General features: G+C 32.6%; 1 protein-coding gene, 1 long non-coding RNA gene and 1 pseudogene across 2 annotated transcripts; 2 read left to right on the top strand and 1 right to left on the bottom strand.

The window, feature by feature from the left end:
• Window positions 1–1,802: 1,802 nt before the first annotated feature.
• LOC146940451 (cytochrome P450 CYP72A616-like) lies at window positions 1,803–17,837 on the bottom strand. Its single transcript, XM_085754143.1, has 5 exons — window positions 17,522–17,837; window positions 16,557–16,777; window positions 15,806–16,050; window positions 14,754–15,120; window positions 1,803–2,376 (listed from the first exon to the last, which is right to left on the bottom strand). The coding sequence occupies exons 1-5, from the start codon at window positions 17,811–17,813 to the stop codon at window positions 1,954–1,956; spliced, it is 1,548 nt and encodes a 515-aa protein (XP_085610269.1). The 5' UTR covers window positions 17,814–17,837; the 3' UTR covers window positions 1,803–1,953.
• LOC146940452 (uncharacterized) lies at window positions 7,875–8,567 on the top strand. The gene is made up of 2 exons (XR_015033495.1): window positions 7,875–8,200; window positions 8,308–8,567. It is a non-coding gene; the product is annotated as an uncharacterized LOC146940452 (long non-coding RNA).
• Window positions 17,838–19,762: 1,925 nt separating the features above from the next.
• LOC146940450 (U2 spliceosomal RNA) lies at window positions 19,763–19,897 on the top strand (annotated as a pseudogene).
• The last annotated feature ends 2,977 nt before the right edge of the window (window positions 19,898–22,874 follow it).

Below are 22,874 nucleotides of genomic sequence, written 5' to 3'. Positions count from 1 at the left end.
ACGAGGTTAACATATTTAAAAAGGTATGGTTTTGAACTAAATATTGGATAAGCTATATTAGAGCAACAATTAGATATGTCAAATAAACGAGACCTTGAGTTGTAGCACGAATAGGTCTACTTGGTAAACATCATGAACACAAACCTCAAATTGTAATTGAACTAGTAACTTGATTTACCAAACAAGGAGATACAGGGGATTCAAGGAATCATAACTGTTCGTCATCATTTTGTGTTAACCTATTTTATTTTCTTTGCATACACCAAATCCTATGCAAACTCCCGATTTATTGTTTTTAATTAAGCTTAATATAATTGTTGAGTTGAACAACAATCCATGTAGAAACAATATCGACTTACTACTTGATTACTTGTGCGATTCGGTATACTTATTTTACTTGTCATAAACCCTTAACTAAGGTTCCAATAAGGCGAAGCTGATCTGATCATGATAGCCAAGTGGAAGAGTCGTATGAGATTAAGACGACACTTTGAAGGGAGTATACACATAAGGTTTGGAAAGTTTAAGACGAAGCAACTTCATATTCCTATCCGTCAAATATTTCTTTATTGTCAAATGTTAACCTAATTTCTTCCTTGTTCTCAAATGTTGAACTCAATAATTTACATCTTATTTGAAGGGAAAAAAATATCATAGTTTAGAAAGTGGTTGAACTGAAGTGGAAAATCGAATTAAATTGATAGTTGAAAATATAAAAATGTTATGAATTGAATGTAAAGTAAATATGCAAATAACAAAAACCATATGCTAAAATCCGTAAAATATAGGCTCTGTTTGGTAAAAAGAAGCTATAAGCTAGCTGATAGCTGATAAGCTAGCTGATAGCTGAAAAGCTAGCTTATGACTGATAGCTGATAGCTGATAGCTTATAGCTGAAAAGCTCGTTTATTAAAAATAATGTGTTTGGTAAAATTAGCTGTTATAAATATAAAATGACATAAAAGTACATGATAATTTAATTTAAAAAAAATCAAAATTATGTCCAAAAAAAATATAACCTTTGAAAATAAACATTCATCAAAACCTAACTTTCAAAACCTTTGAAAAATATACTTTCACTTTCAAGTGATTTTTTAGAGAAAAATAGGAAAAAAGAAGCTCCTAACTTTTTACAACACTAACATGGAGCACTTCAATGTTTGAAAAACTACGTTGATGACAAAAATTTAAAGAACTAATGTGAAAACACACTAGTCTACTATTTTTTTTTTGAAAGATAGTCTACTCTTTTATTAGATACTTAAGATTAAGATTTATTCATTTCAACATGCAACTCTATACAAGGATTAAAGTGACAATTAATTCATGTTCAGCAGCATAACATAACACATAAAATATCATTTAAATCTCCTTAAAACATTGATATACACACTTTTATTATGGCATGTAACCTCAATTGTATTGTATATATATAATTCAAGCAGCTGCTGTCATCACCGTGTGACACATTGCACAAGAAACGAAATAGAATCAGAGAAGAGGAAAGCAAAACGTGAGTGAGTGGGACGGTTACTGTATAAAAAAGTAATAAAAATTAAATAATAAGGTTATTATTGGAAGAAAATGTAAAAAGCTATCAGCTATAAGCTAAAAAGCTACTTGAAATAGCTTCTCAAAAAAAGCTATAAGCTCGTGAAAAAAGCTTGTTACCAAACACATCACGTTTTCATCCAACAAGCTTATAAGCTAGTCCAACAAGCTTATAAGCTAGTCCAACAAGCTATAAGCTAGCTTTTTTGTGTTACCAAACACAGCCATAATCGCAAGTTTGAGATAGATAGTGGAGTACATGTGGATATTTTTTTATTTGTGCCACTTCATTGTGAGACTTAGAAATAGAGACGCATGGAGGTAATAACAAACTCAAATATCCTTTAAAAAAAAAAAAACAAACTCAAATACATCACACATAAAAATCCACCTCACAATCAATTAGATAGAGTGGATAATAATTGGAGCTCCATGTTGTGGCTTAAGAGTAAGACGATTATGAGGAGCATGAACATAAGAAGGTGAAAGCTGAAATGAGAAATGTTGAAGAAACATTGCAAGAGCCATCTTTGCTTCAATCAAGGCAAAGTTTTGACCAAGACATATTCTTGGACCCCAACCAAATGGATAAAAAGCAACTTGATCATGAGAAGCTTTAGAAACCCCTTCAGAAAACCTGTTTGGATTGAACTCTTCTGGGTTGTCCCAATACCTTTTATCATAATGAAGAAGGATAAATGGTAAATAAACTTCAACCCCAGGTGGGATGGCTATGCTTCCTACCTTTGTTTCACACTGTGTGTATCTTTGAGTATGAGTCACAGGTGGGTACAATCTTAGCACTTCATGAATTATCATTGTTACCTACAAATCATAGCCAAACAAATGTCTATGCTAGTTTCACGAATTAATTTTGGTTTAAATAAGAACTAAAGTTGATATTATACACATTTTACGGGAACTAATTGTAACATGAATAAATTTGTATAGGGATTAAAAAGAATAGCAAAGACCAAAAGCAAATTTTATTATATTCGCAAGGATTAAAGAAAAACAAAAAATGTTTTTTTACTGGGATTAAAATCAAAATACTTATACTTTTAGGGATAAAAAGCATATTTAAGGCTTTAATTATTGCATGTTATTAGTCTAAATTGTTTTATGTTGTTAGCATATCACAATTAAACATATATACGACTATAAAAATAATTATGATTAATTCTTTTTTTGAACAAGTAATTATAATTAATTCTAAATTTCACTAATTCAAAAGGGAGACATAAGTACAAGTTTCTACATCATATTTGCAAATGCTATATATAAACAAAAATGCGATGACAATGATAAAGTGCAAATAATTAAAAACTCGTAAGTTCCAACTCGCGCTCTGCATTATAATATTATTAATTTGGATGAGTTAATTTAAATTTAACTTCTTAAAAAAATATAGATCTTTCAAAAAGAAATGTTATTAATATAATGGAAGGGGCACAAAGGTAGCATCACCATGACTAAAACGCTAAATAGAAAAATGTTATAGTCTATTCAAAACATCATATTTTATATTTTTATTTTATTTTTGAAAGAGAAGTCATATTTTATTAAAAGTCATAGTTTATTCAAAAGTAATATTTAAATAAAAGTCATATTTTGGTTAAAAATAAGCCTTTCAATCTCATCCGTCGAAAGAAATACTTTTGAAAATAGACATTATTAATAGCTCCAAGGTCATATTTAAATAAAAGTCATATTTTGGTTAAAAATAAACCTTGCAATCTCATCCGTCGAAAGAAATACTTTTGAAAATAGACATTATTTAAATAAAAGTCATATTTTGGTTAAAAATAAACCTTGCAATCTCATCCGTCGAAAGAAATACTTTTGAAAATAGACATTATTAACAGCTCCAAGGACCAGTCAAAAATAAATAAATAAATAAACTCAAAAGGTCACAAAAGTAGCTTATTATGAGGATTGAGGAAGCCTTACATAGTCACTATTATTTGGTCACATTCCTTTAGAAAAACTATTTGGTCACACTATATAGATAAAACTTTAAAGGCATAGACAAAATTTATTGTGCTATGATTTACTCCCTACCCTTCAAAATAATAGTCTTCTAAGCATTTTATGTTGGATTTTTCACTAATTAAGTTATTTATTTAATTAAATAAATAAGTGGTAATTACACACTAAGTGCTCATAGTGGTAATTACCCATTAATCAGAAAATGGTCTTTATTCTTTCCCTTAAATTTAGTAACTGCCCATTATGAGTGAGTGGAGGAGCAGTTTTGTTTTGCACGTTCAGTAACTTCTTGATGGCAGAAGTTATATAAAGGAGTGCACTTCATTTGTTTTGGTTCCCTAAGCCTAACATCTCTATTCAGAAGACTTACACCATCAAAGTGAGATTGTGGAAGGTTTAGAAGAGCCTCAACTTCTTCAAACAAGAGCAATGGCTGGAGGTATGCCTTGATCCTTTAATTTAAGTTTCCGCTGTTTTAAGTAGTTATTTCTTTTGTTCTTTATGAAATAACTTACATTTGGTATCAGAGCCTGCTCTATACCTCTGCCTTGCTATTAGTTTTCTGCATTTGGGTGATTCTGTTGAATTAAGTTTCGATTTATAATCAATTCCTAGTTCATAATTTTGTGGTTAAGTTTAACTACTAGAAATTGAAATCGAAACTTTTTAATCAAAAGACCCAAATCAAAATTAATAACCAGGGGTTCAGTTGTGTGGGCGTGCCCCATTTTTCGAACCGACTCAAGCACACAACATTACTACATTTGTTGCTTTATAATATTGTATTATTATTATTATTATTATTATTCATTTTCGGATTATACGCTGGCTGCGACAACATGATTTGCATTGCTTGATTTTATTATTATTATTATTATTATTATAATAAAATGCTATGCTATTGTGTATATGGTTTAATTTGTTTTGTATAACACTTTAGTATTATTGTTGTACTATTGTTTGTGGGTAGGCCGTGTGCCTGTGTTGTGTCTTCTGTATCTGCTTAAAATTTCCTTTGGTTTGCATGTTTTACTATTGCATTGGATGTGTGATATTATGGTATAATCACGCAATTTTGGAATTTTAACATATTGGAAAAATCAATTGATTTCTGGTTATACAATTGAGTACTGAGTTAAATGTCTAGATGATCTATATAATTTTAATTAATTAGGGAGTAGCCACAACATCTTTGATTATGCAAAATTATATATTAAGTGTTTAAGAAGATCATGGTTGTGACATTGATGGTAATTAATTATATTGAACATAGTAAATCTTATCCCACAGGAATTTTTGTTATGTTTTGTATAATTAATTAGGATGAAATATCAATTTATATTTTCTAACTTACCCTCAGGAATTAGAAAAAGGAACATAAATTGATAGTTTTGTCATTCGGTTATATGAATCTAATTGAATAAAATTTTAGCCCACAGGTAAATTTTATGTCACTAGGTTCATAGTTTGAAACATGATTTACGTTGGTAAAACATGATATTTGTTTAGTAGTCTCAATTTTAATTATAAGCATGTATGTTTAATTTTTGCAGCTATGCAGCCTATGAATTTTTCTGATTTTAAGTGTGAAATTCCCGAACTAAGGGGTGAAAACTATAAGGTGTGGAAGGAGAGAATTCTTCTTCACTTAGGGTGGATGGATATTGATTATGCTATTCGGAAAGACGAACCGCCTGCAGTTACTGAAACTAGACTTCAGGAAGACGTTGATCTTTATGAAATGTGGGAGCGGTCTAACCGTCTCAGTGTGATGTTCATAAAGACCAACATCTCTGCTAGTATCCGTGGTTGTGTCGATCAGCATGATAATGTCCAAGCATTGCTTAAGGCTATTGATGAACAATTCAAAACATAATATAAGGCACTTGCTAGCACCCTTATAATGAAGTTTTCATCCATGAAGCTTATCACTGTGAAAGGTGTGCGTGAGCACATCATGCAAATGAGGGACTTAGCAGCACAGCTAAAGACTCTTGACGTTGATATGTCTGATTCTTTTCTTGTGCACTACATTCTGAACACTCTTCCACCTGAATATGGACCTTTCAAGATTTCTTATAACACACATAAGGACAAATGGTCAATTAATGAACTCCTGACCATGTGGGTTCAAGAAGAAGGAAGGTTGACTATGGAAAAAAGTGAGAGTGTTTTTGTTGCAACTGAAAGAAAGAACATGAATCAAGCGAAACATAAGGGGAAAGGCAAAATACCACCTCAAGGTGGAATTAAGAAAGAATCCAAGTGTTTCTTTTGTAAAAAGAAGGGACACATGAAGAAGGATTGCCCCAAGTTTCAGAAATGGCTTGAAAACAAAGGTAAATCAATCTCACTTGTCTGTTATGAGTCTAATATGGTTAATGTTATTTATAACACATGGTGGATTGATTCTGGTTCTACAATCCATGTTTCGAATACCTTGCAGGGTATGAGAAGCCTAAGGAAACCACTTCCAAGTGAGCAAGGCATCTATTCAGGAAGCAAGATGCGTTCTCATGTGGAGGCTGTTGGAACATGCAATTTAGTTTTAAGTAGTGGCTTTGTTTTAAATTTGGAAAAGACTTTTTATGTTCCTAGTTTTTCTAGAAATTTAATTTCCATTTCAAGACTTGTACCTTTGGGATACTCTTTCAATTTTTATGAAACATCTTTCATTTTGTTTTATAAATCTAATTTTGTTGGAAATGGTGTATTATCCGATGGTCTTTTCTCAATTAATTTGCAAAATAATGCCACTAATAATGTTATGCATGTTCACGCTGGAACTAAACGTTGTGTTATAAATGATGAATCCTCTATTTTGTGGCACCGGAGATTAGGACATATCTCCATTCAGAGAATCAAAAGACTAGTGAATGATGGAGTACTTGGTACTTTAGATTTCACTGATTTTGAAACTTGTGTAAACTGCATTAAGGGAAAGCAAACTAACAAGTATAAGAAAGGTGCAAAGAGGAGTTCTGAAATATTAGAAATCATACATTCAGATATATGTTGTCCAGATATGGACATACCAGGTCCGAAATACTTCATCTCTTTCATTGATGATTACTCACGATATATGCATGTCTACTTGCTTCATAATAAGTATGAAGCATTGGATGCCTTTAAAGTTTTTAAGGCTGAAGTAGAAAAACAATGTGAAAAGCAAATTAAGATCGTGAGAATTGATAGAGGTGGAGAATATTATGGTAGATATACTGAGGATGGACAAGCCATGGGTCCATTTGCGAAGTTTCTTCAAGAAAATGGGATAGTTGCCCAATATACCATGCCTGGTTCTCCAGACCAGAATGGGGTGTCAGAAAGAAGAAACCGAACTTTAATGGACATGGTTAGGAGTATGCGTAGTAACTCCAGACTTCCAAAGTCCTTGTGGACTGAAGCTCTTAAAACGGCAGTGTATATATTGAACCGTGTTCCAACCAAGGCTGTCCCAAAGACACCGTTTGAGTTATTTAAAGGTTGGAAACCGAGTTTGCGTCATATACGCGTTTGGGGATGCCCGTCTGAAGTAAGAGTTTACAATCCACAAGAAAAGAAACTAGACCCTAGAACTATAAGTGGGTATTTCATTGGATATGCCGAAAATTCTAAAGGGTATATGTTCTATTGTCCATCTCATAGCACTAGGATTGTGGAATCAAGAAATGCAAAGTTTCTTGAAAATGACTTGATTAGTGGGAGCAATCAATTTCAGGACACTGGTTCTGATAAAAGTCAAATTGATGTTGAACCGTCCACTTCAAGTGACAGATTGATTGTCATTCAGAGTGCCCCTCAAGATCAAATGGGTATTAGACAATCAGTTGTTGAAGTTCCACAAGCGGCCGATAACAATCTAGTAAATAAAGATGTTCAAGAATTTCCAGAAATTGTTGAACAAATGGTTGAGCAACATGATCCTCCGGAAAATGTTAAACCAACATTAAGGAAATCTACTAGAGAGAGAAGGCCAGCTATACCTAGTAATTATGTTGTATATTTACAAGAATCGGACTATAATATTGGTGCTGAAAATGATCCTGAAACGTTTTCACAAGCCATGAGTTCTAGAGAGTCAAATTTACGGTATGATGCTATGATAGATGAGATGAATTCAATGGCATCTAATGGAGTTTGGGATCTTGTCGAGTTGCCTAATGGTTTAAAAGCCATTGGTTGTAAATGGGTCTTTAAGACAAAGAAAGACTCATTAGGCAACATTGAGAGATATAAAGCTAGACTCGTTGCCAAAGGATTCACTCAAAAGGAAGGAATAGATTACAAGGAGACTTTTTCCCCTGTATCTAAGAAGAGGTTTATATGTCTGATTCTTTTCTTGTGCACTACATTCTGAACACTCTTCCACCTGAATATGGACCTTTCAAGATTTCTTATAACACACATAAGGACAAATGGTCAATTAATGAACTCCTGACCATGTGTGTTCAAGAAGAAGGAAGGTTGACTATGGAAAAAAGTGAGAGTGTTTTTGTTGCAACTGAAAGAAAGAACATGAATCAAGCGAAACATAAGGGGAAAGGCAAAATACCACCTCAAGGTGGAATTAAGAAAGAATCCAAGTGTTTCTTTTGTAAAAAGAAGGGACACATGAAGAAGGATTGCCCCAAGTTTCAGAAATGGCTTGAAAACAAAGGTAAATCAATCTCACTTGTCTGTTATGAGTCTAATATGGTTAATGTTATTTATAACACATGGTGGATTGATTCTGGTTCTACAATCCATGTTTCGAATACCTTGCAGGGTATGACAAGCCTAAGGAAACCACTTCCAAGTGAGCAAGGCATCTATTCAGGAAGCAAGATGCGTTCTCATGTGGAGGCTGTTGGAACATGCAATTTAGTTTTAAGTAGTGGCTTTGTTTTAAATTTGGAAAAGACTTTTTATGTTCCTAGTTTTTCTAGAAATTTAATTTCCATTTCAAGACTTGTACCTTTGGGATACTCTTTCAATTTTTATGAAACATCTTTCATTTTGTTTTATAAATCTAATTTTGTTGGAAATGGTGTATTATCCGATGGTCTTTTCTCAATTAATTTGCAAAATAATGCCACTAATAATGTTATGCATGTTCACGCTGGAACTAAACGTTGTGTTATAAATGATGAATCCTCTATTTTGTGGCACCGGAGATTAGGACATATCTCCATTCAGAGAATCAAAAGACTAGTGAATGATGGAGTACTTGGTACTTTAGATTTCACTGATTTTGAAACTTGTGTAAACTGCATTAAGGGAAAGCAAACTAACAAGTATAAGAAAGGTGCAAAGAGGAGTTCTGAAATATTAGAAATCATACATTTAGATATATGTTGTCCAGATATGGACATACCAGGTCCGAAATACTTCATCTCTTTCATTGATGATTACTCACGATATATGCATGTCTACTTGCTTCATAATAAGTATGAAGCATTGGATGCCTTTAAAGTTTTTAAGGCTGAAGTAGAAAAACAATGTGAAAAGCAAATTAAGATCGTGAGAATTGATAGAGGTGGAGAATATTATGGTAGATATACTGAGGATGGACAAGCCATGGGTCCATTTGCGAAGTTTCTTCAAGAAAATGGGATAGTTGCCCAATATACCATGCCTGGTTCTCCAGACCAGAATGGGGTGTCAGAAAGAAGAAACCGAACTTTAATGGACATGGTTAGGAGTATGCGTAGTAACTCCAGACTTCCAAAGTCCTTGTGGACTGAAGCTCTTAAAACGGCAGTGTATATATTGAACCGTGTTCCAACCAAGGCTGTCCCAAAGACACCGTTTGAGTTATTTAAAGGTTGGAAACCGAGTTTGCGTCATATACGCGTTTGGGGATGCCCGTCTGAAGTAAGAGTTTACAATCCACAAGAAAAGAAACTAGACCCTAGAACTATAAGTGGGTATTTCATTGGATATGCCGAAAATTCTAAAGGGTATATGTTCTATTGTCCATCTCATAGCACTAGGATTGTGGAATCAAGAAATGCAAAGTTTCTTGAAAATGACTTGATTAGTGGGAGCAATCAATTTCAGGACACTGGTTCTGATAAAAGTCAAATTGATGTTGAACCGTCCACTTCAAGTGACAGATTGATTGTCATTCAGAGTGCCCCTCAAGATCAAATGGGTATTAGACAATCAGTTGTTGAAGTTCCACAAGCGGCCGATAACAATCTAGTAAATAAAGATGTTCAAGAATTTCCAGAAATTGTTGAACAAATGGTTGAGCAACATGATCCTCCGGAAAATGTTAAACCAACATTAAGGAAATCTACTAGAGAGAGAAGGCCAGCTATACCTAGTAATTATGTTGTATATTTACAAGAATCGGACTATAATATTGGTGCTGAAAATGATCCTGAAACGTTTTCACAAGCCATGAGTTCTAGAGAGTCAAATTTATGGTATGATGCTATGATAGATGAGATGAATTCAATGGCATCTAATGGAGTTTGGGATCTTGTCGAGTTGCCTAATGGTTTAAAAGCCATTGGTTGTAAATGGGTCTTTAAGACAAAGAAAGACTCATTAGGCAACATTGAGAGATATAAAGCTAGACTCGTTGCCAAAGGATTCACTCAAAAGGAAGGAATAGATTACAAGGAGACTTTTTCCCCTGTATCTAAGAAGAGGTTTATATGTCTGATTCTTTTCTTGTGCACTACATTCTGAACACTCTTCCACCTGAATATGGACCTTTCAAGATTTCTTATAACACACATAAGGACAAATGGTCAATTAATGAACTCCTGACCATGTGTGTTCAAGAAGAAGGAAGGTTGACTATGGAAAAAAGTGAGAGTGTTTTTGTTGCAACTGAAAGAAAGAACATGAATCAAGCGAAACATAAGGGGAAAGGCAAAATACCACCTCAAGGTGGAATTAAGAAAGAATCCAAGTGTTTCTTTTGTAAAAAGAAGGGACACATGAAGAAGGATTGCCCCAAGTTTCAGAAATGGCTTGAAAACAAAGGTAAATCAATCTCACTTGTCTGTTATGAGTCTAATATGGTTAATGTTATTTATAACACATGGTGGATTGATTCTGGTTCTACAATCCATGTTTCGAATACCTTGCAGGGTATGACAAGCCTAAGGAAACCACTTCCAAGTGAGCAAGGCATCTATTCAGGAAGCAAGATGCGTTCTCATGTGGAGGCTGTTGGAACATGCAATTTAGTTTTAAGTAGTGGCTTTGTTTTAAATTTGGAAAAGACTTTTTATGTTCCTAGTTTTTCTAGAAATTTAATTTCCATTTCAAGACTTGTACCTTTGGGATACTCTTTCAATTTTTATGAAACATCTTTCATTTTGTTTTATAAATCTAATTTTGTTGGAAATGGTGTATTATCCGATGGTCTTTTCTCAATTAATTTGCAAAATAATGCCACTAATAATGTTATGCATGTTCACGCTGGAACTAAACGTTGTGTTATAAATGATGAATCCTCTATTTTGTGGCACCGGAGATTAGGACATATCTCCATTCAGAGAATCAAAAGACTAGTGAATGATGGAGTACTTGGTACTTTAGATTTCACTGATTTTGAAACTTGTGTAAACTGCATTAAGGGAAAGCAAACTAACAAGTATAAGAAAGGTGCAAAGAGGAGTTCTGAAATATTAGAAATCATACATTCAGATATATGTTGTCCAGATATGGACATACCAGGTCCGAAATACTTCATCTCTTTCATTGATGATTACTCACGATATATGCATGTCTACTTGCTTCATAATAAGTATGAAGCATTGGATGCCTTTAAAGTTTTTAAGGCTGAAGTAGAAAAACAATGTGAAAAGCAAATTAAGATCGTGAGAATTGATAGAGGTGGAGAATATTATGGTAGATATACTGAGGATGGACAAGCCATGGGTCCATTTGCGAAGTTTCTTCAAGAAAATGGGATAGTTGCCCAATATACCATGCCTGGTTCTCCAGACCAGAATGGGGTGTCAGAAAGAAGAAACCGAACTTTAATGGACATGGTTAGGAGTATGCGTAGTAACTCCAGACTTCCAAAGTCCTTGTGGACTGAAGCTCTTAAAACGGCAGTGTATATATTGAACCGTGTTCCAACCAAGGCTGTCCCAAAGACACCGTTTGAGTTATTTAAAGGTTGGAAACCGAGTTTGCGTCATATACGCGTTTGGGGATGCCCGTCTGAAGTAAGAGTTTACAATCCACAAGAAAAGAAACTAGACCCTAGAACTATAAGTGGGTATTTCATTGGATATGCCGAAAATTCTAAAGGGTATATGTTCTATTGTCCATCTCATAGCACTAGGATTGTGGAATCAAGAAATGCAAAGTTTCTTGAAAATGACTTGATTAGTGGGAGCAATCAATTTCAGGACACTGGTTCTGATAAAAGTCAAATTGATGTTGAACCGTCCACTTCAAGTGACAGATTGATTGTCATTCAGAGTGCCCCTCAAGATCAAATGGGTATTAGACAATCAGTTGTTGAAGTTCCACAAGCGGCCGATAACAATCTAGTAAATAAAGATGTTCAAGAATTTCCAGAAATTGTTGAACAAATGGTTGAGCAACATGATCCTCCGGAAAATGTTGAACCAACATTAAGGAAATCTACTAGAGAGAGAAGGCCAGCTATACCTAGTAATTATGTTGTATATTTACAAGAATCGGACTATAATATTGGTGCTGAAAATGATCCTGAAACGTTTTCACAAGCCATGAGTTCTAGAGAGTCAAATTTATGGTATGATGTTATGATAGATGAGATGAATTCAATGGCATCTAATGGAGTTTGGGATCTTGTCGAGTTGCCTAATGGTTTAAAAGCCATTGGTTGTAAATGGGTCTTTAAGACAAAGAAAGACTCATTAGGCAACATTGAGAGATATAAAGCTAGACTCGTTGCCAAAGGATTCACTCAAAAGGAAGGAATAGATTACAAGGAGACTTTTTCCCCTGTATCCAATAAGGATTCTCTTCGCATCATCTTAGCATTAGTTGCTTATTTTGACATAGAACTACATCAAATGGATGTGAAAACTGCATTTTTGAATGGAGATCTAGAAGAAGAGGTTTACATGAAACAACCAGAAGGATTTTCTTCTAGTGGTGATGAGCATTTGGTATGCAAGCTTAAGAAATCCATTTATGGACTCAAACAAGCTTCCCGTCAATGGTATTTAAAATTTCATGATGTCATCTCTTCTTTTGGATTTGTAGAGAACATTATGGATCAATGTATATACCAGAAGGTCAGTGGGAGTAAAATTTGTTTCCTTATTTTGTATGTGGATGATATTTTACTTGCTACCAATGATAAAGGTTTGCTTTATGAGGTGAAACAATTTCTCTCTAAGAGTTTTGATATGAAGGATATGGGTGACGCTTCTTATGTCATTGGCATTAAGATTCAAAGAGACAGAGTTCGTAGAATTCTGGGCTTGTCACAAGAGGCTTATATCAATAAGGTCTTAGAGAGGTTTCGGATGAAAGATTGTTCACCAAGTGTTGCACCTATTGTGAAGGGTGGTAGGTTCCATTTGGAACAATGCCCGAAGAACGACTTTGAAAGGGAACAAATGCTTAATATTCCATATGCTTCCGCTGTTGGAAGCCTAATGTATGCTCAGGTTTGCACACGGCCTGACATTGCATTTGCTATTGGAATGTTAGGCAGATATCAGAGTAATCCAGGTATGGAACACTGGAAAGCTGCAAAGAAAGTGATGAGGTACCTTAAAGGAACCAAAGACTACATACTTATGTATAGGCGAACTGAAGATTTAGAGGTCAAAGGTTACTCTGATTCAGACTTTGCTGGTTGCGTTGATTCAAGAAAATCAACATCCGGTTACATTTTCATGTTAGCCGGCGGGGCTGTTTCTTGGAAAAGCGCAAAGCAAACCTTGATCGCCACTTCCACAATGGAAGCTGAGTTCGTATCTTGTTTTGAGGCTACATCACATGGTGTATGGATGAAGAGTTTCATTTCTGGGTTGAAAATTGTGGATTCAATTTCTAGACCACTAAAGATGTACTGTGACAATTCAGCTGCTGTTTTTATGGCTAAGAATAATAAAAGTGGAAGTCAAAGTAAGCATATCGACATTAAGTACTTAGCCATAAGAGAACGCGTTAAAGATCAAACAATTGTTATTGAGCATATTAGCACTGAATTGATGATTGCTGATCCGTTGACTAAAGGCATGCCACCGTCAAAATTTAAGGATCATGTAGAAAGTATGGGACTTGGTTCCCATATCTGATTTTCGTTGTAAGAACGATTTTAGTTTTTTGAAACTCTATGTATGATATTTTCTCATATTTGATCTCTAAAGTGTATACATTTGATTTTGAGATATATCAATTAAGTTTGGAACCAGAATAAACATAAATGATATGAGTTTATTCATTAAGTTATATGATTTGGTTAGAGACATAATACATTGTGATACATAGAAGATAATACTCAATTAAAGAGGACTTGTCGCTATGATCCGTGTGTTTTTGTTTCTTATTATTGTAAGTGAAAGAATATGTCGACCAAGTGGGAGAATGTTGGATTTTTCCCTAATTAAGTTATTTATTTAATTAAATAAATAAGTGGTAATTACCCACTAAGTGCTCATAGTGGTAATTACCCATTAATCAGAAAATGGTCTTTATTCTTTCCCTTAAATTTAGTAACTGCCCATTATGAGTGAGTGGAGGAGCAGTTTTGTTTTGCACGTTCAGTAACTTCTTGATGGCAGAAGTTATATAAAGGAGTGCACTTCATTTGTTTTGGTTCCCTAAGCATAACATCTCTATTCAGAAGACTTACACCATCAAAGTGAGATTGTGGAAGGTTTAGAAGAGCCTCAACTTCTTCAAACAAGAGCAATGGCTGGAGGTATGCCTTGATCCTTTAATTTAAGTTTCCGCTGTTTTAAGTAGTTATTTCTTTTCTTCTTTATGAAATAACTTACATTTTATTCTCTGTATCAAATTAATTGTCACTTTAAAATATTAATGCAACATTCATTATTTTTTTTCCTACTATTATATAATTATTTATTTAATTTTATCTAATTTAACTGCTCCACTAACTACAATTAATAAGAGTATTTTAGTAAATTATACCAATTTTATCATTGAAATCAACTCAATTAATCATTTCCTTAAAAATCGTACATAAACCTTAAACGACTATTATTTTAAGACATATGGAATAATTTACTTACGATTTTAAGGCGATTTATGGCTTCAAGATTAGGAGTTTTTGTGCCACAAATCTCAAGTACTTCAGCTCTTGCTTTGTCTTGCCAATTTGGATGCATACATAAAACGATAACCGACCATGTAAGCAAGTCAGTCGTGGTCTCTTGGCCAGCAAAATAAAACAACTTGCATTCTTCAATCACATCCTCAATTGTAACACAACTGTTACTTTCTTCATCTTTGTTTTGTAATAGTAGGCTTAATAGATCATGGTTTTCAATTGCACCTGTTTTCATTGCATGCTCTTTCCTCTTTATCATTTCTTTCAATATAGCAGTAATTTCATCGTGTATTTGGTATCTCCTCTTAACTTTCTTAGTTGGTATGAACCTGCATGGGTCACAAAACAACAACATGGAGACTTTCATAGTTGGTGCTAATTGCTACATAATTTGATAATGTTACACTGGAATATTCTTGTTTTTTCGCATTGGGTTGGAGTAACCTAAATGCAGAATTAATTAGCTTTTTTTATTGACGCGACTAAACATATACCCACCCATTGTTGATTATATTATATCTCTGCTGACTAGAGACTGTAACATTAATTGCTTTTGTCCACATCTTGCGAAATGGACACTTTTGCGCCGACTGATCGACCAAATTTAGAGCTCCTCTTGAGAGAGATTAGGGTTTTTGATTTTTCTCCCCTTTTATTGGCTAGTATTTGCTTAGCTCATACCATGGGGTATCTTTCATTAGACCTTAGTTTTCTTTTCGGTCTTTTTCTTTTTTCCAATGATAAAAAAATTAATCTCAATTAACATCTTAATAGTTTCTTCCGTTAAAAAAGTCATAGGATAATTTCTTCTAATAATCATATGGAAATAAATCATATTCCCTCCGTTCTAAAATATAAGCAAAAATGGATCAATATAAATTGATGTATTTGATGCAAACTTTAAACCAGATATATTAACATTTGTTGTACTATTTTTGTTTATTTTTTTTTTTTTTGACAAAAGAGGCTGTACGAGTTTTGTTTATATTACTATTGAATTGTAGTATATTTCACCTGAAACCTGGGACATAAGTGCCAAAATAGGCTTCTGACACTAATAATGCTTGCTCATGCTGAAGTTCAAATATCTTTTCTCCCTCTTTGTAACTGCTTCCAAAAGCTGTTCGAGCAATAACATCACCAGTAAGAACATAAAATTCTTTAAAAACATCTACTTCGTATAATCCTTTGGATTTTACTAGCTCCTGCCACCGTTGTATCTGGCTACAACAACTAGTTGAAATTGCTGGAATCATTGCCTATTTTTGTATTAACAAGATATTAGTAATAGTACAATGAGTAGGAGTCTATTGGAATTTGGAGTATAATGATAGGAGTGTGTTATTTTTTACAATATCGCCGGCCAAAAAATAAAATTAGTGAAGGATAAACTATGCTTCATGCGTTTCAAGATATATGTCACTTTTTTGTTATAACGATATTGATGCAAAGTTTTCACCGCTATTTAGCGATAACTAATCTACGCCGAAGAACATGTGGCTATGTAGCACACAAAGTAGATTCTTCCCTCCCAACAATCTTTTTACATACGCATGAGTCAAGAATCGAACCCCTAATTACATGCTTAATGAACCCAAGTCCCTTAGCACTTGATCGAGCTAATTGAATATACTCTTTTAACTAATGAACTGTTTAAAAGTGATTACCAAATAATTAATGATTTGAAGACTCTTTTAACTAATTAAACATTTTTTCCGTTGCCTATCTATCAATCAATCAATAAAATAATGAATTGGTGGTGTACCTTTAGCTTCTCAAGAAGGAAAGCTGATGCAGTTAGTTTCCTTCGTTTACTCCATATTTCACCATCCAAGTTTGATACACCCATATGCAGAATATTTACTAGAGGGTTTAATGGTGGTTTGATGAAGTGGCCATTCTTATTTTGTAAAATTAATCTCACAAGTTCTACATCATCAATCACCATACATGGAGTTCTTCCAAAGCTAAAATGCGAAATATTACCTACACAGATTAAAAAAATGGTTGGTACGAATTATTTTTTTTATATAAATATATGGTAAATTTATTAGCAAACCAGCATTTTTTTTTTTTTTTTGGTAATAAGCAAACCAGCATGTTAATACTGCTTCACAAAATCAACTATTTTTTATTAAATATTAACGACTAATTCAAAGACCAAAAACTTTTTTAACGCGTTAGCAAATAATTATTGGTGAGCTATGAAACATTGAAAGAGTTTAAAGGAGAATGTTCTGATTCGATCCCAAAAACTAACATTTCTAAATAATAATAATTATAATTTGTATTATTATTATTATTATTATTATTATTATTATTATTATTATTATTATTATTATTATTATTATTATTATTATTTGACAACTTTTACAAATTGGTTTTTAAATTGATTAGTCATAAACTCATTTAATAATCCATCTAAAGATTGACTTGACAAATTGTTTGCTATTGTGATTAAATTTTGTGGCCTCTAATCAAACAATAACAAAACATATAACTATAAGGATTTGATTTGTAAGGGTTTGATTACCCCTTATACTTGTTATTTAATTCCATCCTTTGCTTATAAAAGAATAAAAATAACAAATAACAAAACTATATCATTAGTAAAAAACAATACTTTATTTTAGGGGGAAAAACAAAACTTATATAGTTTACATTACAACATCCTTTTAAATTTAGCCAAACATATATATAGTATGTATTTTTGTCTTTAAATTTACTCACCATACTGCTGAACCATTTGGTTAAGAAATGGGATGACTCTAGGAACAATATTTTGGTGGTTCAAGTTCAAGGGTTTAGATAATGATGCTTCACGGGAAGACCTTATCATTTGTGGCAAGTCACCATACCAAAATTTGTAGGAAGTTCCTCTCACCCCTTGTTGCCTAAGTTGTTGCTCTACACCTTTGGGTCTCCACCATAAATTGTGGACAAGTTTTTTAGTAACATGTAGAATAATTAGCAAAGCAAAAGAGATTGTCAAGGTTTTGAGGATGTTAATCTCTTCTTCCATGTTTTCTGTAAGCAAAATATATTTGTTGATAACCTTCAGCTTGTTTATTTATATATAGATTTTATAATTAAAGAATGGAAGCATTATTGGCATCGACAAATACAATATGGAGTATAATGTAAATAAGGTTGGTTAGAGGTTAAATAATGAATTATGGACTTGTCATGCCATAAATTAAAGACAATATTACGTAGTAGTAGTAGTAACCCGTATTGGTATATATTAAGAAAGTACACCTATTCTTATTTTTTTTAAAAAAATCTATATTTTAACCAAGTGATTAAGCTAAATAATTTATGAACTCCACTAAAAATGAATAAGACCATCCACAATGGTGGGTGCTTCACCTATTTAGCACCACATTAAATAGACACTCCATTGTGGAGTATAATACATGGGTGCCTATGGAGAAGGGTGGCTATGGAAGCACCCTCTCTCTCTCTCTCTCTTCATTTTCATGGGTCCCATTTAATAAATCTTAATAAAATAAATAAATTTTGTTCAAATGTAATGATATAAAATTATTTGTGGAACCTATTTAATAATTTCTTTTAAGGTGATGGGTTGAAAAAAATTGGTGCTTATTAAGTATTACGGTGAAATGAGTGATGTGGACATACAAATTTAATGTAAGCACCCAATTTAGGGTGCTCTGTTGTGGATGGTCTAATTGGGTAGAAACCAAATTTGATTTTTTGATGGAATAGTTTTTGATCAAGTTTTACTAATTTTTCAATTGAACTCCTAATTATCAGATATTTCCTTATGAATTGAAAGATTAACATACAAAATAAAGAATATCTTTTTAATCAATAATTAAATAATGTGGTGAATTAAAAATTGCTAATAAATGTAATATTTTTTTTGCTAATAAATAGATGGGTAAAATATGTTTTTGGTCCCTATAAATATGTCAACTTTTCGTTTTAATCCCTCTAAAATTTTCCTTCAACTTTTAGTCCCTATAAAATTTTCAATCACTACTTTTGGTCCCTATTTTTAATTTAATTTTTGTATTTTTTAATGAAATTGTGCAGAAATATGTAAAATATTCTAAAAATAAATTCCTAAAAAAAATTAGAATTTTTTAACAAAACACAAATTAAATATAAATTTTTAACTGTAAAAAATATAAAAATTCATATTAAATTCATGTTTTGTTAAAAAATTCTGAATTTTTTTTGGAGTGATTCTTATAATATTTTGAATTTTTGTGAAAAATTTTATTAAATAATATGAATTTTAAATATGAGTTTACTTTAAAAGAGAGACCCAGGGCCGTTCCTAGCATTTTAGGGGCCTTAGGCATAGAATGAAAAAGGGCCCCTTACATAATTTTTTTTTTGCTCTTTGTTGTGATTTTATTAGTTCTTCATTTCATTTTTTTTCTTTCTTTCACTAACAGATAAATATTTTATAAGCTACATCTTAAAATAAATCAAATACTCAATAGAAAGCAAAACAGAATAAAAAATAGTAAAAGTAAAGAACTATAACACATGCAAAGTAAACTGAAATTTTAGCATTTGAGAAATATAGACTAAAATTTTAGCACTTGAGAATAATAGCACAAAAAAAAAGTAAACAAAAAAAAAGTATGGTGGACCACATGATCATAAGTGTGTCTTATATAATCTTGCATTTCAAAATTCAATTATACAATCTTTTCAATCAATCTAAGAAAATTGACACTATTATATTAATATAATTTATTTTTTTTATCCTCTAAATAAAAGATTAAAATTGATTTCTCAAGTAGGCCCCTTTTCAACTAAAGTGTTTTGTTTTTTTATGAAGATTCTCGCAATTTCTTGGATAATAAATATTACCAATATTTTTATAATTAGTGAGACACATTATTAGGAACAAAGGGCCCATAAAAATCTCATCAATATCTTGAATAATAAATTTCTTGACACATAATTAGAAACAAAAAACCACATTTTTTTATACCTTTCTCGGTCTTTTGGCTAAGATCAAGTGTAGTATCTGTTCTCGGTAAAAAAAAAATCACATTTTTTTTAACAAGGAGGGTGTATATAGAAATCTATTTTTAATATGGGAGTATATATAGCATATCACACTAAAAGGGCCAAAAATTAAACAGATCAGCCCATCATCTTATATTTGACAACTAAGTAGTCGGGCCTCTTAATAAAATTTGCTAAACATACCCCCAAAAAACCAAGTTTTGCTATATGCACCCTGCCCCTAAAATTATTTTATTGGGCCCCTACGGGCATGGGCCCTAGGCAGTCGCACCCCTGGCCTATGCCTAGGGCCGGCCCTGGAGAGACCAAAAGTGAAGATTGAAAATTTTATAGGGACTAAAAGTTGAAGGAAAATTTTAGAGGGACTAAAACGAAAAGTTGACATATTTATAGGGACCAAAAACATATTTATCCCTAAATAGATTGATGGAGTCCCCTAAAAAAAGATTGATGGAGTAGCAATGACGGGAGCTGCTGACGGGGCTGGCCTCACTTTCACTTAGGCCATTTTGTGTAGACTAGAACGTGATTTGACGCCCGGGTGTTGATGTTATTTATATATATATATATATATATATATATATATATTTGTTTTCATAATTTTTGTATATACAACATATAGTGACAAACAAATGACTTTTTATGAGTAAATAGGCAATTACCCCCCTGAAATTGTAAGTTTCGTCAATTACCCCCTTAAAATTAACAAAACTTCAATTACCCCCCTGAAATTGCACAACGTTAATCAATTTACCCCCTCCGTTAAATTTTTCTGTTAGTCAACATGACGTTTAGCAAATACCCCCCTGAAGTCTTGCACTTATGTGCAAAATGCCCCCCGAACTTGAAAATTTATATTTTTTTTTCTTATTCTTGACTCAAAAGATATTAAAGGCAAACAATTAACGGTTAACTTTAATACTTTAAACTCTACAATATTACAAGCTATTATTCCTATTCCAATGAAAAACTCACAAGCAGCAATTCTTTTATTTGTATTTGGTTCTTTCTTAAACAATACTATTAGTTCAGAATCAACATCAGTTTAACACTTGAACCACCTACATTGGCCACAAACATCCGCGGCAAAACATCACAAACATCTGTATACATATGCACCAACAAATTTGACAAAACATCCTAAGTTTGACAATGATTTATGATGAGTACTCATGCAGCCAATGACTAAAAGGAAGCTATTGACACATACAATATAAACAAGGGTCATGTTATCTTATGTCCTAAGGGCACATGTTAAGCAACCCAGAAATAGAAATATTCTTTTAAATTTTGTGCATTCAATTAATTAAAAGTTAAAAAGTTGAATTCAATACACAAGTTCCAACAAAAACTTTCTACATTTGACACATTAACTTGTGCCTTAAGGATAGAAGTTAACGTTTCCCTATAAACAAAGCTTTAGGTATGAACTAAACATAATAAATAGGTCAATAACAACATTGATTTCAATCACTACGTTACATGGTATCATAGCTTGTGCATTTCCACACTACATCACCCCAAGTTTAACAATCAAATAAAATTTTACACTCTACAATATTACAATCCAATTAAAGTTAACCGTTAATTGTTTGTCTTTAATATCTTTTGAGTCAATGATAAGAAAAATATATAAATTTTCAAGTTCGAGGGGCATATTGAACATAAATGCAAAACTTCAGGGGGTATTTGCAAAACGTCATGTTGACTAACAAAAAATTTTGACGGAGGGGGTAAATTGATTAACGTTGTGCAATTTCGGTGGGAGGGGGGGGGGGGGGGTAATTGAAGTTTTGTTAATTTCAGGGGTGTAATTGACGAAACTTACAATTTCAGGGGATAATTGACTATTTACTCGACTTTTTATATACATAACTAACGAAAAAGAGTTAGAGTGCATAACAATTGATCTGGAAAAAAAAAGAATTATTATCCAAGATTTACGCGAAAGAAAAGGTAAAAAAGGAATGAGAACAATAGTGAGTCTAGAAGAACTGTTGTATAAAACATGATAGCAAATGAAATAACTAAAGAGAAATTAATTAATGGTTTTTGAAATTCCAAATCTCTAATTGTTAAAAATTACAAATGCCATCTATAGAGCATATTTTTTTTTTTGTGGTGGCCGTGGTTCGAATCCCAAACCTTTTGCATATATTATGCACTGTCCCTACCAATTGAACTACGCTCACGAGGACATAGAGCATTTGAATATCCTGAACAATATTCTTTTCATTCGATTAAAGTCGAAAATCCAAATAAAGACTTAAGTATAAACGGTTTAAAGAATGAAAAAAAAATATAAAATATGCATGTCTAATATAGTCAGAAACACATAATTACAAACAAAAAAAATGGCAAAAATGTCCAATAAGAATAATCACAAAATAAACCAAAATCTTATAAAACAGAGGATATTCAATCTACATCTCATCGTCAGCCAGAACCTCTTGCCCAAGCCTGAACATGCTAATATGGTAGTCCCGGTGACAAATAACGCCCAACCATCTTATGCACCAATTGACATTCAAGCTGCAATCCGTACTTTATCTACGGCTCCTCACGATCATCGATGGTACTTGGACACCAGGGTCCCTCTCACATGACTCCAAATGGAGGTAATCTCATATCTTATTTTAATATGAGCAATAATATTACTGTAAATTTATCATTGATAATGATATTTTTGTTGAACTTGATCACTTTGGGTTTTCTTTGAAAGATTTTAGACAGGTATTTTTTAACGAGATATAATAGTCCAGATGACCTTTATTCAGTTACTACAAAAATTAATCACTATCAACTCCTCACCGTCCACCTCTGTCGCTTTATCCAAATAATCATGACACAACCTTTAGAACATCCTTACGCTCATGTTTAAGCTCTCTAGTCTCTTCATCGAAACAATTATGTAAAATTGAACCTAAAGTAATTTTGTAATCATAAGTTTTTTAACAAGTTAGCCAAAAATGGAAATGGTTTTGAAACCATTTGAGATAAAACCGGTTTATTTTGGTAAAACAGTTTTAAACCGTTGTGGACCCGGTTTATTTATCTTGGTTCAAAATTC

Source organism: Medicago sativa, chromosome 3 (genome assembly GCF_051527215.1).
Source record: "Medicago sativa cultivar Bolivia chromosome 3, Bolivia_mono, whole genome shotgun sequence".
Taxonomy (NCBI): domain Eukaryota; kingdom Viridiplantae; phylum Streptophyta; class Magnoliopsida; order Fabales; family Fabaceae; genus Medicago; species Medicago sativa.
The sequence above is the reverse complement of the archived record's forward strand: the minus strand, read 5'-3'. Positions and strand labels throughout refer to the sequence as shown.

Excerpts from the sequence above, each read along its gene's own strand:
- LOC146940451 (XM_085754143.1), bottom strand. The coding sequence starts at position 17,813 with ATGGAAGAAGAGATTAACATCCTCAAAACCTTGACAATCTCTTTTGCT. Across the intron at positions 16,778-17,521 it reads CCAAATGGTTCAGCAGTATG|GTAATATTTCGCATTTTAGC; the intron begins GTGAGTAAATTT and ends TAATCTGTGTAG. Across the intron at positions 16,051-16,556 it reads TCCTTCTTGAGAAGCTAAAG|GCAATGATTCCAGCAATTTC; the intron begins GTACACCACCAA and ends ATACAAAAATAG.